At 41.0% G+C, this 17,311-nt stretch overlaps 1 protein-coding gene across 1 annotated transcript in view; it reads right to left on the reverse strand.

The window, feature by feature from the left end:
* Positions 1-11,628: 11,628 nt before the first annotated feature.
* Positions 11,629-17,311, reverse strand: part of gask1a (golgi associated kinase 1A) — a 53,542-nt gene continuing 47,859 nt past the window's right edge. Inside the window, exon 6 of the mRNA XM_048529677.2 lies at positions 11,629-13,427. Within this exon, the coding sequence (XP_048385634.1) occupies positions 13,223-13,427 (205 nt within the window). The 3' untranslated portion in view covers positions 11,629-13,222. The remainder of the gene's footprint in view (positions 13,428-17,311) is intronic.

Consider the following 17,311-nt stretch of genomic DNA (forward strand, 5'->3'; position numbering starts at 1 on the left):
ACTATTTAAGTGATGAGCTGAAGATCAAGGACTCTTTATATATAATATCTCATTGCAGTGGTTGTTCCTGTTAGCAGTTACCTTACCAGCAAGGACTAATGAAATATCTGCACAGAAGTCAATATTCCATCACTAAGTTACTGTTTATTTACACATGCACAATACATGGACTCTGACCAGCCAGATCAGATCCGTGACAACACCGTGTGGAGCTGAAGGAACACAGCAGACCAGGCAACATCAGAGGAGCGCTGAAGTTGATTTTTCAGGTCGGGACCCTTCTTCGGAAATGGGGAGGGGGAAGGGAGCTCAGAAATAAATAGAGGAGGGGTGGGGCTGGGGATGGTAGGTGAGATGGTGATAGGTGAGTGCATGCAGGGAGTGGTAGGAATTGGTCACTGGGATGGGAGATGTGGATAGGTGAGCTAGAAGATGGACAGGTTGTGTCAGGTCAAGAAAGTGGGGATGAGAGGGAGCTTGGACATGGGATGAGGCCGGGATGGGGAGATTTTGAAACTGGTAAAATCCTCATTTAGGCCATCGGGCTGGAGGCTCCCAAGGTGGAATACAAGGTACTGCTCCTCCAGATTGTGAGTGGTGTCATTGTGACACTTGGAGGAGGCCCAGGATGGACATGTCAACCAGGGAGTGGGAGGGGGGGCGAGTTAAAATGTTTGGCAACCGGAACGTGTTGTCATTTATTGCGTACAAAGCACAAATGCTCTATGAAACAATCTCTGAGTCTAGGTTTGATCTCACCAATGTTGAAGAGGCCATATTGGAGAACGTTTCAGAAACATCTTTCTTAATTTACTTTTTATGTTTTTCCACTGGATCCCATTGTTCTTTCCACCTCTTCATTTTGCTTTGGAACGTGGCTTTACAATAAAATCAACATTCTAATTTATACTTCCTAGTTTAAACACTGTATAATTCAATTTTCCATTTTGAGCAATTAGAGAATCATGCTACGCTTGGTTCTTGACAAACGACTACACCTCCCAGTCGCGCGCGAACCACTTCAACTCCCCCTCCCACTCCTTGGATGACATGTCCATTCTAAGTCTCCTCCAGTGCCACAACGATGCACCTGAGGGCTGGAGGAACAGCACCTCATATTTCACTTGGGAACCCTACAGCTTAATGGTCACAATGTGAACTTCAAAATCTCCCCACCCCCAACCTCATCCCAAGACCAGTTCAGCTTGTTCCCGCCTCCTTGACCTGTCCGTCTTCCTTCCCACCTACCCACTCCACCCTCCCAACTGACCAACCCCCATCCCAACTCCCTACTTACACTCACTTGTACTGGCTCCATCCCTAACTCTTTGACCCGTCCATCTTCTCTCCACCTATCTGCTACTCTATCCACCTTCCATCATCATCTCCCCCTCTTTCTATTTATTTCAGAGACCCCTTCCCCTTCCCCTTTCTGAAGAAGGCTCCAGACCCAAAACATCAGCTTTCCTGGTCCTCTGTTGCTGCCCTGTCTGCTGTGTCATCCAGGTCTACACCTTGTTATTTCAGACCCCATCATTGGTAGTTCCTACTATCTCTGAGAGAATCATACTGTTGCCTGCCTGCTTACACAAGCTGCAGATCCTCTGCAGAGGGCACATTTTGAAAAGGATCTTTTGGAACATTGATCTGTTGATCAAGATCCTGTGAAACATTTACTGCGGTAAGCATGAAGAATGCTGAATAGCATTTCTTCATCACTGACTGTAAATTCCAAGACAACATAGCAATGATAACACTACAGTCAACCTTTTTTTTAAGTTTTGAAGTGTGCAGTCTCACAGGCAAGATGCAACGTGCAAGAGACATCATTGCTGAAATTGCACTGTATTAGTGGCAGTCTGATGTTTTGATGTGTCCCTCTGGGAAGACTCTTTTGCCTGTTACATCAGTAAAAGCTTAAAGCCTGTTACATCAGTAAAAGCTTAAAACCCAGATGGTAAGCCAATTGTAAAATGGTGATATTTCATCCCATTGGTAATATAATTCTCTTTGTAGCCCATTCTGGAAACATGCTATCTGGATATTTGACTGTGAATTCTTTTTAATGTGAGAAGCTGATTCTGGGCAAATATTCTGATTGACTTGATTCTAAATACCAAGTCATCTTGTAACTTAGTATATGTCTGGTTTGGTGTATACGTGCTACAATAAATCTAAGAGTAGCCTAGGAGTCCTTGAAAGATAAAATTGAAAAATGTTGAAGCTGGAGCATCCCCAATTGCTTTGTGCCTGTCACACCATTTTGATGCTGAACTTTGCATCTGCAAATACGCATTGAGGGACGTTTGATCAGATGACAGTCTCCTTCCAGATTCCGCTTTCCTATATTTCAAGGTTATTTTCTGCAAGGTTAAGCTAACAGATGTGATTTAGTGCTGCGGTTTCATTTCATGCTGTGACACTTTTATTAAAAGCTTGTCTCTTTTTTCATTGGCTGATTGTAAAATCCAATGTTTTTCTCCAGTCCTTATCATTTTACTTGGCAAGGTTGCCAGAGTGGAGCTCATACACACAGCTGCCAGTGCAGGCCTTCTTTTTGAAAAATACTCAGAGTAAAGCAAATGATAGATGACATAAAAATGTAGGAAATAGGAACATGAGTAGGTCATTCAGGCGTTTGAATCTGTTCTAAACTTGGTATCCTGTTGCTGACTTATCCCTATTTTCTTTGATCCCTCTAGCCCTTAGAACTATATCTAACTCCTACTTGAAAACATTAAATGACAATGACAATCCCAGTGCAGAAACAGTGTTCAGGATGATATACATTTCACCTTCTCTCCTGAGTCACAGTACAGCTTTACACAGTTCAGTCTTCAGTTGGAAGTTCTGAATCTCAATCTGCCTCATGTACATATCCTAAACAGTCCACACCTTTCTGAATTGCTTCTGTGTCCTATAACTACAGCACATGCCATTAAAGTAGTAAAACATTGCTAAATGCTTCCCAGAAATGTTATTAACATTTGACACAGCCAATTAGGGAAATTTTGGGACATATCACGAAAGGTTTGATCAAATATGTAAATTTTGAGGAGTGTCTTAAAATAGGCTGGAGAGGTGGTAAGGTTGGGGGTGGAATTTCAGAATCTGGACCCCAGTACTTGTTGGCACAAACTCCATTGATAGGAACACCTTGAAGATGCTCAAGACGAATATTGGAACAACATGGAAATCACAAAAGGTTCGTATTTTGTTCATGTAATTTAGGAAATAAATCAATTTCTACCTCCATATCCAATTATTTACCATCTACTAATAGGTTTCATTTGTATTCAGCCTATCCATAAGTGGATAACTAGTGTTGTTGATATCAAATAGGATTAATTGATAACAGATTGAACCTGAGATTTCATTGCACTTAAATTTATCAGGGATGGTCAAGAGGATCTCAGAGTTCTGTGGAAAGGTCACTGGACCCAAATTGTTGTCAGATCTGCTGAGCTTTTCCAGCAATTTCTGTTTTTGACTCAGAATTGTTTGGTTGAAAAAATCTATTTTTGATTTGATTTATTTTTGTCATGTGCCCAGGTACCATGAAGTTTTGAGTTTGCATGCAGTTCAGGCAGATCGTGCCACACAAAGTGCATAGGGGTAATAGAACAGAGCGAGGAATATAGTTTTGCAGCTTCAGAAAAGGTGCAGAAAGAGTGAGGTCAACATTAAATTTGAAATTTGAGTGGTCCATTCAGAAATCAAATAACAGCGGGGGAAGAAGCTATTCTTGAATCTGTTGGCATGTGTGTTTTAGCTTTTGTATCTTCTGCCTGATGGAAGAGGCTTGAAGAGATTATAACTGGGGTGGGAAGGGTCTATGATTATTTTGGTTGCCTTTCTGAGGCAGTGGATATAGCCAGAGTCAATTGATGGAAGGTTGGCTTGTGTGATGGACTGGGCTGTGTTCGTAACTTTCCGTAGTTTCTAATGGCCCTGGGCTGAGCAGTTGCTATACTCAAACATGATGCATCTGAATAGAATGCTTTCTATCTTGCATTTATAAAAATGCAGACATGCTGAATTTCCTTAGCCTTCTGGAGGGAGGTATGAGAGCATGAAGATTAAGAAGCAAGAATAAGAATTTTGATCTGGTTTGGAGCCAAAACAATCTTTAAGGCAATCAAAACCGAGTTCCAGCTCACAGTAGACATGAGATACACACCTAAGTACCATCAAACATCTGAGGCAGTAATTTTAACCACGGAAAGAAACCTATCCATCTTCTTCTTTCGAACTGATACAGGAAACAAAAATAACTTTGTCTGTAAATTGATATAAAAATTTGAGGCACAACCAGAAAAGGGCTCAATATTTGTTTCTGAGTCCCAAGAAGCTTCTGTGGCTCAGTGGTTATTAGCCTTGTCACTGAGTCAGACGGCAATGAATTCCTGCCATACTGCAGCAACAGTATCACATATTTCAATTGCTACTCAGTGCAGAACCATATTCCAGAAATTCAGTTGGCAAAGGACTGTGGTGGAACAAATCTTTGATGACTTTTATATTTATGTAGAGTTGTACATTACAGGTATTTGTCTTCTATACCAGCAACTATAGTTTTAATTTATATCTATTTATTTCATTCAAGTAAATCATATTGCCCAACAACTGCATGTAAGAATAAATATTGCAATTGACACACAATGCTGAGGGAGAGCTGCACTGTTGGAGGTAGTTATTTTTCTTTAATTGAAGTTTTAAATGAAGCCAATGAACCACTAGCCTCTTGGCTAAATATAAATGATCTTAGTGCTGCTATTTCAATGAAGAGCAAGGGAGTTCTCTCTGGTTCTTGAACAATACTTATGTCCAACCGCTATCATTTAAACATGTTATTTAGACATAACTGCGTTTTATTTGGACCATTCTGTGAGTAAACCGGAGCTTTGTTTCTTACATTACAACAGTGACTACACTTCAAAAATTCTTCCCAATTCATTGGTATTTGGGGCCAATGAAAGGTGCTTTACAAATCAAAGATGTCCTGTTGTCATTGGACAGCTGTAGCCTTTATAGTTGTAGATGTAGGTTCTGGCTGCTGACAGCATTGCAGTATCCACGGCTCAAATCTTAAATTGGCCAGACAATTGTTATTCCAGTACCAGTCAGAGTTGTGTATGGGATACTGCGTATACCTAATGTAGTACACTTTGGAAGAATTGCCCAGGAAATTGAAATGCTGAGCAAATCCTCTATACCAGGAATGCTCTAAGAGTCTGTGTTTAAAATCAGACACTTCAGAAAGTTCTGATGAAATTAAGTAAAATAGTCAGTGAATGAGGGAAAGTCAGACTATTAAACACTGAGTTCACCTCGTGAGCAACTGTTCAACTGATCCCATACTTTCCTCACACACCCCCAATTATGCCTCCCCTAGACCCATTGCACTCTCCAATCCCTGACCCAACACTCCCCATGTCATGAGCCCCCTTCCTATTCAATGGACCCAGCTTACACTCCCACCACCCCTGGACCCTAACCAATTTCCCTGCTCCCTTGTCCAGACCTGACCCAATCCGACTCAATCAAATTAAGATTGCCACTCCTCGGATAATCCAGCTCCTGATATCACTTGATATCTCTGATGAAGGGTCTAGGCCCGAAACGTCAGCTTTTGTGCTCCTGAGATGCTGCTGGGCCTGCTGTGTTCATCCAGCCTCACATTTTATTACCCTGATATCACTTGTGTCTTTTGTAATATCGCCATCTGCTGTTCAATGAAGGCTTCTCCTTCAGAAGGAAACCATCATCACTAAGTTCATTTCACACCCTAACTGTAATAAAATTTCCTGTGGTGTTGAAGAGGAGCACTCAAAATCTGACACCATCTGAGCCAATGAGTGAATTAAAGTAAATAATCAAAAGCTTATTCAAAGAGGTACTTTTTCAGTAGAGTCTTGAAGTAAAAGAGAGGGTTACAGAGGCTGAAAATGAATCCCAGATTTCAGGGCCCAGGAGCTGAAGGCAGCGTCATAATGGTGGGGTAAAGAAAAAACAGGATCATGCAAGAGCCTGGTGATCTCTGAGGACTGCAGGTTTGAAGGAGATAGCGGTGAAATCATCTGCATGAGTGGGGGACATCCTGAATTTTTTGTGAAATCTGTCGCTAGTCCAGTAAACATCAGAGACAGGCGTTCATTTCTCTAAATCATGGTGATGATGGCCTCGCAGTGTTATCACTGGACTGTTATTCCAGAGACCCAGATAATGTTCTGGGGATCCAGAGTCAAATCCTGCCATGTTGCAATTTGAATTCAGTTCAAAAAATACAAAGTCTAATGATAACCATGAATCCATTGTCAATTGTGGGGAAAACCCATCTGGCTCACTGATGTCTTTTAGGGAAGGAAACTGCCATCCTTAGCCAGTCTGGCCTACATGTGAATCCAGACCCACAGAAATGTGGTCGACTGTTAGCAATTAGGGATTGGCAATAAAGGCTGCCGAGCCAGTGATACCCTCATGCCATCAATGAATAAACAAAAAAAAATCCTGTTTTTCTCTTCAATATGAGCTGGAACTCATTGTAGAAAATTATATGGTCACAGCTGATTTGACAATCAAGAAATGCTGACCGACCGTAGGAGAAGTTCCAGTGTAGAAAAAGCTATAGTCATTCCTATCATTGTAGAATCTTGCAGCATATGTGTGTTTTATCCACACAAAGCATCTCTCACTCTGATCATTACTTTTCACTCTGCCTCACTCCCACCAAAAGATCTTACACCCTCTAAGGAAAGAAAATTTCCTCATTTCAGTCTTAAATGGCCTACCTTTTAGTCTGAGACCATATCCCTTTGTCCTAGAAACCCTCTCCTCCAAACAACCAAGCTCTGTAAGAATTTTGTATCTTCAATGTAGTCACCATTCATTTTCCTGAACGCTAACATATAGATGCTCAGTCTCCTCAATCTCTCCTCATAGGGCCAACGTGCTCAATATAGTGAACTTTCATTGTATTTTCTCTTTGACAAGTAAATCCTTGTCTGAGTAAGGAGGCCAATACTGTGCACAGTACACGCCTCACAAAGGCATTATACAATTGCAGAAAACGTTCTTTACGCTAGTACTCAAATCCTTTAGCAATAAAAGCTGCACAAAATTTAAAATGTGGTAGGAAATACACACCTCTTGCAACCATTGAAATTAACATGTGTTGAGAAACTAATCCACAAAATTAAGTTTCCAAAAATCAGTGGAAATAATGAACATCTTATCTCAGCTATCGTTTTAACTTGAGTCAGGATAATACCCAGGGTGAGGGTATGCAATTATTTGGAGAAACTGGGTTTAATCTCTGATAATCTAAGAACTTTTAAGGGGACATTTACAGAGATGTTCACCATAGAACATAGAACATAGAACATTACAGCACAGTACAGGCCCTTCAGCCCTCGATGTTGTGCCGACCTGTCATACCGATCTCAAGCCCATCTAACCTACACTATTCCATGTACGTCCGTATGCTTGTCCAATGACGACTTAAATGTATCCAAAGTTGGTGAATCTACTACTGTTGCAGGTAAAGCGTTCCATTCCCTTACTACTCTCTGAGTAAAGAAACTACCTCTGACATCTGTCCTATATCTTTCACCCCTCAATTTAAAGCTATACCCCCTCGTGCTCGCTGTCACCATCCTAGGAAAAAGGCTCTCCCTATCCACCCTATCTAACCCTCTGATTATTTTATATGTTTCAATGTGGGGTTTACCTCCTTCAGCCTTTGAGTTTCAATTATTGTCAAAAGAAACTAATGGGGATGTGGGCTGAACTGTTTTCACACTGAGGGTTGTTAAAAGCATGAGCATGCTACTAGAGTTTCGTAGAATCAGGTTACATTGGGATTTCCAAAGGTAACATATACTTCAAGACGTTTAATTTGCTACTGGAGACAATGCTGTGGAACCATGTTGGCCAGCTTTTACCAGCTTCAAAATCTCCTCTTCCCCCACCGTATCCCAAAACCAACCCAGTTCGTCCCCTCCCCCCACTGCACCACACAACCAGCCTAGCTCTTCCTCTCCACCCACTGCATCCCAAAACCAGTCCAGCCTGTCTCTGCTTCCCTAACCTGTTCTTCCTCTCACCCATCCCTTCCTCCCACCCCAAGCCGCACCTCCATCTCCTACCTACTAACCTCATCCCACCTCCTTGACCTGTCCATCTTCCCTGGACTGACCTATCCCCTCCCTACCTCCCCACCTATACTCTCCTCTCCACCTATCTTCTTTTCTCTCCATCTTCGGTCCACCTCCCCCTCTCTCTCTATTTATTCCAGAACCCTCACCCCATCCCCCTCTCTGATGAAGGGTCTAGGCCCAAAACGTCAGCTTTTGTGCTCCTGAGATGCTGCTTGGCCTGCTGTGTTCATCCAGCTTCACACTTTATTATCTTAAATTTAAAGGACTGCTTTTTTCCCCTGTTAGACTGTATGATGATGGGAATGGTTATGTGCTCATTTGGGGTTGAGGTAGTGAAGATCCAAGATCCAATGACGGTGAAATCAAAGATCATGAGAGTGGTTTTGAAGATTCCTCAATAGAATGAATTAATAACATGAAGCTGCTTTTAGGGAAGGTTGACTATGGGAGGTCAAGGAATAAGTTACCCACAGTAAACTGAGCAGAATTATCAATGGATAATTCATATATAATAACTAGAATGAATTCAATTTTATATCAGGCAGAGAAATGAAAAGAGGCAAACAATTGCTTCAAAAGAGACAAATAAGAATCAAGAAAAAAGCTACAAAGATTTATTTTAAAATTTTGCATTTTTAAATTCTCCGGCAAGAAAACTTAATAACTTAATGTTTAATTTTCATGGCCAAAAAAGCTGACTGAAGTAATTATCAGAGATAATGGGAACTGCAGATGCTGGAGACTCCAAGATAATAAAATGTGAGGCTGGATGAACACAGCAGGCCAAGCAGCATCTCAGGAGCACAAAAGCTGACGTTTCGGGCCTAGACCCTTCATCAGTTAGTTTGTTAAAAAGGTGGTTAGACATTAATTCATGAAGCTTCTCCTTCAATGGCTATTTTAGTTAGTATCTAATATGCAAATAGAATAGCTTCATGTTATTCATTGTACATCAGTGAGAAGGCTTTTTGGAGAATGAGAACGTAATCTTTTGGTCACTTTTCCCAGTGTCTGGTCGTGTGGCTCAGTGTCAAACTTAGTCGAGCTATCTAGCCCGAGGCATTTTGTCATGTTATGTTGCATAAATTCAACTTGTTGAAATATATAGATGGCAGCTAATGAAACAGTTAACAATAGTTTATCATGGGAAATCTTCTGTAGAAAAAGGTGATGCCAGACATGGGTGGGTCAGTTGGAAAGAACACAGAGCAAGATAATGGGGAAGTATAGGAAGACAGAAGGTAAGTTAGAGACAGTAAGAGCTGGTAAAGTACCAACATATGAACTGACCCTGTTAGCTTCAATCTGTCATGCCCTGGTGAGAGTAGAAATTTCTTACAGTGTTAACATCAAATACATTGGCATTAATGCAGTCGGCCACATCTGGTATTGGTATTATACAGGATCCCTCTGGAACTATATTTTGATTAAACAAGATTTCAACAGTTTTGTTGTCCAAACATTTGTTACACCACTCTCCTCCCCTCTGTCTAAATATTAATTACACTGCTCTCCTTCCCTATGCCCACCCTGCCTGACATGTGCTCAGCCAGCTTCACAAGTAACTGGTGTACCTTTAATCAGGAACAAAAATAAAGTTGCTGGAAAAGCTCAGGGTCTGATGACTCTTCCTCAGAACTGATGGTGGCTGGGAAATCGTCAGTTTATATGCTGAAAATAGGGAGGTGGGTGAGGTAGGGAGTAAACGATAGGATAGAGCCCAAAGAGAAAGACAATTGGACAGACAAAGGAGTTGCTAACGATCAGGCTGGGAGGGTGAATAGTTGTTAATGGGGACTGTTAGTGACTAACAATAGGGGGTGTGCAGTGGCAGCCTATGTGGTAACAAGGCCTGGTGTGTGGGGTGGGGGGCTGGGACATGGGAGAGTTTAGGCCCTAAAATTATTGAACTCAATATTGAGTCCAGAGGGCTGTAGAGCCCCCAAGTGGAAAATGAGGTGTTGTTCCTCCAGCTTGTGCTGGGCTTCAGTGGAACACTGTAGCAAGCAGGAGACAGAGATGTTGACCAGGGAGCAGGGTGGTGCATTGAAGTGGTAGGCAACAGGTCGTTCAGGGTCTTTTCTGCGATCAGAACATAGATGTTCTGCGAAGTAGTCACCAAGTCTACGCTCCGTTTCCCCAATGTAGAGGAGACCACATTGTGAGCAGTAAATGCAGTAGACTAGATTCTGGGAAATGCAGGTGAAATTTTGCTTCATCTGGAAGGTATGTTTGGGCCCTTGGATACTGGGGAGGGAGGAGGTAAATGGGCAGGTGTTACACCTTCGCCGGTTACAGGGGAAGGTGCTGTAGGGCTGTGGGGAGGTGTTGCGGTGAAGGAAGTGTGGACCAGGTTGCCCCAGAGGGAACGGTCCCTGCAGAAGGCAAACAAGGGAGGGGAGTAGAATATGTGCCTGGTGGTGGCATCTTGCTGGAGGTAGCGGAAATGGCGTCAGATGATCTTCTGGATGTGGATGCTCGTGGGATGGTAGGTAAGGATAAGGGGAACCCTATCGCTGTTGCGTCAGGGAAGAGAAGGGGTGAGGGCAGAAGTGTGGGAGATGGGTCAGATCCCATTGAGGGCCCTGTTGACAACAGAGCTGGGGAATCCTCAGTTGAGGAAGAATGTGGACATTTCGGAGGCTCCCTTGTAAAAGTTGGCCCCATCTGAACATTAGCAACGGAGATGGGGGAACTGAGAGAATGGGATGGAGTCTTTACAGGAAGTGGGGTATGAGGATGTATAGTCTTTAATCAAGTCAGAAGTGTAATGGAATGCTCGCCACTTTCCTGGATGGGTACAGCTCCACTAATACTCACGAAACTTGACACCATCCAGGACAAAACAATTTGATTGGAAAATTGTTCACAAATATCCACTCCCTCCACCACTAACACTCAGTAGCAGCAGTGTGCTTTATCTACAAGATGTGGAAATTTACCATGGCTCCTTCTCCTGACCACTATTGTCTGAAAAGACAAGGGCAGCAGATACTTGGGAACGCCACCATCTGCACGTTCCCTTTCAGGCCACTCGCCATCCTGACTTGGAAATGTATCACCATTCCTTCAGGATCACTGGATCAAAGTCCTGAAACTCCCTCCCTAAAGACATTGTGAGGCTACTTCAGGAAATGGATTGCAATGGTTCAAGAAAGCATCTCACCATCACCTTCTCAAAGGTACTAGAGATTGGCAATAAATCATGGCCCAGCTAGTGACATCCACATCTTGTCAAAGAATAAAAAAACCTGCCAGAACATTTAACAGTCTGCCATTGTTCTTAGGTGTGTACTTTTCCCCAGGCATTAGATGTACCTCTAACTCTGGCTACATTTGAATTATCTACAAGCCCAGAGATAATAATGAACTCAGGTGTGATTGACTGGAATGCGTTTTAACAGCACACCACTTTATTTCAGCAAAAGTTGGGAGGTGGGACGAGACAGGCAAAAGAACACTGGCTCATGTATGCATAATATAGGCTCTTTGGAGGCCACACAGGGTCCCCTAACAACAACACAGGCATAGAGAAATAGACATTATAAACATTGTTACTTGAACAATCACTTAAATCTACCCATTAGAAATTGTAAAAGCAGTTTATGGCATTAGTTTAATGAGTTGCATAGCTCTCTTTCCACATGATCACTCTGCTTCCTATAATTTAATATTAAGTTTGCAATTATAATTTGAGGGTCTGTTCTGGTTTACAAAGAGACAGTTTGAGATAAAGGGTCCCTGGCTTTCTCTATTTCTATCTTTTACATTTGGCACTGTAATGCAATCTCTTTGGGGTAAAAACCCTGAAAGTTTCAGAAAATGTTTAGCTTTTGGTTAATGGGATTTAGGATGCATCCTCTACTCCTAAGTGTTGATTGATACCAGTTCAATGGTTGTATCTGACCAGAATTGTCCAGCTAGTACTCTCAATCACATGGTACTTCCTGCAGACTCAAGTGCTAATCTTGGCTTTATCTCCTGTATTAGAAAAATTCTGTGAATGATTTCACTTCAGGAGCCTATTGGATTGTATTGTGTATCTTGCTATAAGCTGTTTTATGACTGTGTTTTAAATGGAGTTTAACAGGTGCAGGGGACAAGTTGCAAAGTGTATTAAACTAGATATCTAGATCTTATTTAGATTCCTAAGGAAAACTTTGCAGTTTCAATGTGATATAAGGCTGTTATTTGTGATTTTTGAAATGGTTGCACGCCAGAATTTAAAAGTGAAGTCAGTCAAAACTAAATTACTAGCTTGGTCACACATCAATTCTATGCTTTGCTGGGATTTCAGAATAGAACCGATACTAATTATAGGTGCATTCCCACATATGTCTTTTGATTATTTCAAGCAATATGCCATAGACGACAGATTTCAGTGTGTGCATTAGTTTTAGTTTATTTGCCTAAGAGCATCTGAAGCATCAAGAGAGATTATTTACATTCTTATTTGACATATGTGGTATATATTACAACATTTCTGCATTGGCAACACTGGGCTCGAGAGAATAGAGTGTACACTGATGAGGTCCAGGAGTTAGGCATTGAGAGGCAGGTGGAGGGTACAAAGTTTTAAACAATTTGTTTCCTAACTGCGCCTAATCATAGAAGGATTGGATGAAGGTAGTTGACTTAAAAATCTGGCAGCAAATTTTGGTCAAACATTTTTGACTGCCAGAGCTGGTCAATGCTTGCTCCCTTCCCCCTACCCTACACCTGAGGTGGCACCTCAACTGTCCCCTCCCTGAAACATTTAAAAGTCCCTTTCCATAAGAACAGGCCAGGGTGAGGGGGTCACTAAAACCAGGAGAGTGCAAGTCCCTAAACATTGCATTTCCTAGAGAATTCACAGCGAATATCCTATGTTTTTGAAGGCATTAAAGCAAAATTACTGCAAACTTGGTTTGATAACCGTCTCTCTCATGATAATAATGGCTCCAGAAGACTCAACATGTATGTAACATGAGACACAGTGGTCTTTGGGATTAGGCTTTCCATCCCTGGTTGCAAACAATTGATAGCTAAATGTCACAATTTTGACTGTTGATTGTGTTAAGTTCTCATTGTTCCGCAACTAATTTGATATTGTTTTCCTGGATGTATTTGAGCAATAGTTGAGCCCTTTTCTCTATGACCTGAACCAGCTTCTTCAGGCCTCTCGTCCCATTGCGATTGTCCCAGAACTCAGTGTCCATGCGCAGAGACCTCAGCAACCTTGTCTGTAAACATCCAGACTGTAAAACTGAGATGACATGTGCAGGAAACCTATGGAAGAGAGAGACACCAGAACCCATTTATTATTATCCAAAACTTTGTTGCCAGTGACCTATGCCACACACCACTTCCCATTCACTCATCACCCAACTGTGCTTGCTGATCCATTATGGCCCAGTGATGCTTACATTTTAAAGTTCTCATTTTTGTCTATATCCTTCTTTGGCCCTCCCTGTTGCTGTAACTTCCTCCAAGTTTATACCACCCTAAGATTTCATTAACCCTTAATTCTGGTCTCTTGAGTATTCCCGCTTTAATTTTTTTTCTTTCTTTTTATCATGTCCAGAAGCGTTCTTACACACAACTGAACATTTCTCCCCCTTCATCAAGTCACCCATGTTCTTTTTCATCTATTAACGACCACCGGTAAATCACCCCGCTACATTAATTGAATAACTTACGCGCAAAGCCTGCTAAGGGCAAGACAAACCATCAGAGGTGAGAGAAAGGTAGGGAGAAGGGGGAGAGGCTAAACTAAAATGGGGATGAAAGGGGATCGAGGATTTTAGGATCTGTTCAGCAACGTTGTTACACAATTTTGGAGCAGAAGTAACTTGAACCTGGGCCTCCTAGCTCAGAGGCCTTGGCACTACCAGGGTGCCACAAAGGCCTCTCATCTCTGATTTTAATCAATCCAGCATTGATGGTTTTCAGCTGGCTCAAAATTACGGAATTCCCACCCTAAATCTCTCAACCTCATTTTTCTCTGCTAAAATACCTTTTAACATATCACTGAGTTTTTGGTCATCTACCTTAATATTTGCTATACCAAGTCACTCAAAGTGAGGGCAAGAAAGATGGGATTAAGACAGAGCACAGTTAAAGACATGGAAAAATGTAAAAAAAACTATTTTAATGTTTACTTTTTAAAAATATTTAATGCTAATTACATTTTGAAGGAATAAAACTTCTGTAAAATTAAAATTTCGGGGCCAGAGAAGCTATCTGCCAGTAATTAAGACTTGGCATTCTACTAAAAGCTCACGTGTAAATAGATAAGCCTTAACCTTTTCAGGTATGTTTAGTTGATAAACACAGGATCTTGGCACCCTTTTGTGTATTTTAATGTATAGTCTCTCAGCAAGGTACTGGTTGAGCAAACGCTGTGACAGAGCAGTGAAAATCTCAGCAACTTCTGTATTTCTGCATTTACTGTATCATTGTCTGATTTATTGCATAATTATTCAAATACAAAACCAGGCCATTACCTGGTTTATCAGCTGCCTAATTTCCAAAGCGATGCTGTGCAATGCCTTTCAAAACAAAAATCAAAATATTATTCAATTGAGTCATTTTGCAGTTTTATTCAACTTTAAGGCCATTTACATTTGTTCTGGACAAAATTTCAAATCGAGGGTACAGCATTTTAAATATAAAATGAAAGTTTGGGCCATATATTTTAATTAGAATATGAGAAACCTGTCGCGCATAATATTGGGAGAGCAGATGTAATCATTCAGAAGTCTGTGACAGGCATAAATAAAGGATCAGAAATATCCCTTTCTGCAAATAACAAGGATTTAGATTTGAAAATGGATGAAAAGAATCTTTGGACAAATTTCATAGAATTTGGGTAGGGGTCATCAGACCAATGGACAACTGCTGCCTGAGGTTTTGCAGTTCTGCTACGTCACGTATTGTAGAGTTCTAACTAATGCCTCAGGTTGTGTCCAGTATAGCTGCATTATGTACCTATCTTCTAGTACATATTAGCGTTTATGCATGTATGTATAATGAGAGTACACAATCCCTTAGCGCTTGTCGAACTGTGGATTACTGTGCATTCCTCATCTTAATTAATTTTAAACATTCGTAGCTATTCCTCCACCTGTCCAGGGCCTCAGGTCTGGAATTTCTTCCCTAAACCTCGCTGACTTTTTCTGGTTCTGAAAAACTTTCCTCAAAACTTTTGAACAAGCTTTTAATGAGATTTTTTAATGACAGACATTATCTCATTCTCTGTTATTGTGTCAACCTTTCCCTGATAACATTCCTCTGTGGTGGCTTTCTTCCATCTGAGATGACACACTGCAACTTGTTGTTTTCTCACATTATGTACACTTATAGGGTCAGTGCTGTTATCCTGTGTACATAAAGTATAGTGTTTGTTGGGTGCTGGTTCCACAAGTGGTGTAAGTGAGTTGGCGAAACACCATGCAACCTCCAGCATCACAGACAGCTCACTGCACAGTTAATTCTGTGTGAAGTTAGAATCCCTCTAGACTGTTATGACCCTTTAATTAAGTTACCTTTGTTTCCTAGACTTGACAGTCTAAAATGGCTCAGATATAAATTCTGTAAAGCCTAGCCAATTTGAGCAGAAAGCTCATAATATTTGAAGAAGGTCTGTTTAGGTAGTTCCACTACCACACACATACCTCTAGGGCAAATTGGTTTGAACAGCTGGTTTTATATATTTATGGGTTTATACAGAGACTTTCATCCAGGAATGTGGGCAGATGAATCTCTCTTCATACCACAGTATCTCAGAAATCTCCAAGAACAACATCTGCAAAACCAACTGGAAGCATCACTCCGTGCAATACTTCAGTTAGTTATATTACTCATTAAACCCTGATGGCGTGCTGAATCCGAGTAATGAAACATCATACCACATTATATTCAAGGCACATTTAATGCTCCATTCAAGCAGCACTGCATGTTGCAGGCTGCATTGCACATTACATTCAGGTACTGACATTGCATGCTTCATCCAAGTTGCACCGTACACAGCAGTCAAACAGGTTTGCAAGAGTGCTTACTGGAGCTCATGATATGGAAATACAGTAACCCCAGTATTCATTGGTAAAAATGAAGGCAAATTATTAAAATGATGCTAACTGAAGACAGACAGAACTAAAGCGGAGAAAAGAAGTGAGAAATTCTGAAAAAATAAATCAGAAAAGAAAATGAAAGGAGAGATTAAAATTGCAGATGGATGTTGTTCCACCAATTTTCTTAATGAAATGTGTAGGAATCATGTTTGCAATACCTTTTTGCATCCATGTAATTTTGGAAAGGGTATAACTATTTGATCTGGTCATGTCAGTGTTACTTTTTGACCCTCAGACTATGGAGGGAACAAATGTGCTAGTATTTTAAGTGAGAAGCTTTTTTGAGAACTGTGCTGATGGATGCGTACAACTAGTCACATTTGTTTTTGGGGAAATAATGCCACAGAGCATGTGATTAAGAAAGGCAAGGTTTAAACTGAGCAATATTTGCTGCAATGCACAAACCTTCAATACATCAATTTCCTATGTTCGATAGAATCACTGAAACTACAATGGTATTCGGCACTGAAGAGACCATTCAGATGATATCAGTTATCACTGTTTATTCTAAACTGATTAGTCTGCTCTTTATGCATTTTTACGCTCATCCTTTCAAAACACTTGGCCTTTGAAACATTACCACACTTGCTGCATTTTAACCACTATGGTGAACCATTGTATTCTAATAACTATGTACATTTTTAATGTCAGGTGCAATCTTCCCAGTGACAATCCTAAATTTTTGACTTCTTGTTACCTATTTCTCAATCAGTGGAAATAATCATTCACTGAGTACTCTCTCAAGACATTTCAAAATTTTGAAAATCTCTACGGAATCCATATTCAACCTTCTGTGCTATATGGGAAAATATAAGCAATTTTCCAAAGGTTTGTTCATTAATGACAGCCTCTCCTTTCTGGTTTCATTATGGTAAATATTTATAATTGCATTCATGCCTAATCCATATCTCCAATATCCTTCCTATAAGATGCTGTTGGCCATGGGCTGGTTAGATCAGATGGCTTGCAAGTGAATCAGACTAATGCAAGGGGTTTGATCCCTCCTCCTGTTAAGATGGATATGGGTCCTGCCTCGTAGCA

Source organism: Stegostoma tigrinum, chromosome 5 (genome assembly GCF_030684315.1).
Source record: "Stegostoma tigrinum isolate sSteTig4 chromosome 5, sSteTig4.hap1, whole genome shotgun sequence".
Taxonomy (NCBI): domain Eukaryota; kingdom Metazoa; phylum Chordata; class Chondrichthyes; order Orectolobiformes; family Stegostomatidae; genus Stegostoma; species Stegostoma tigrinum.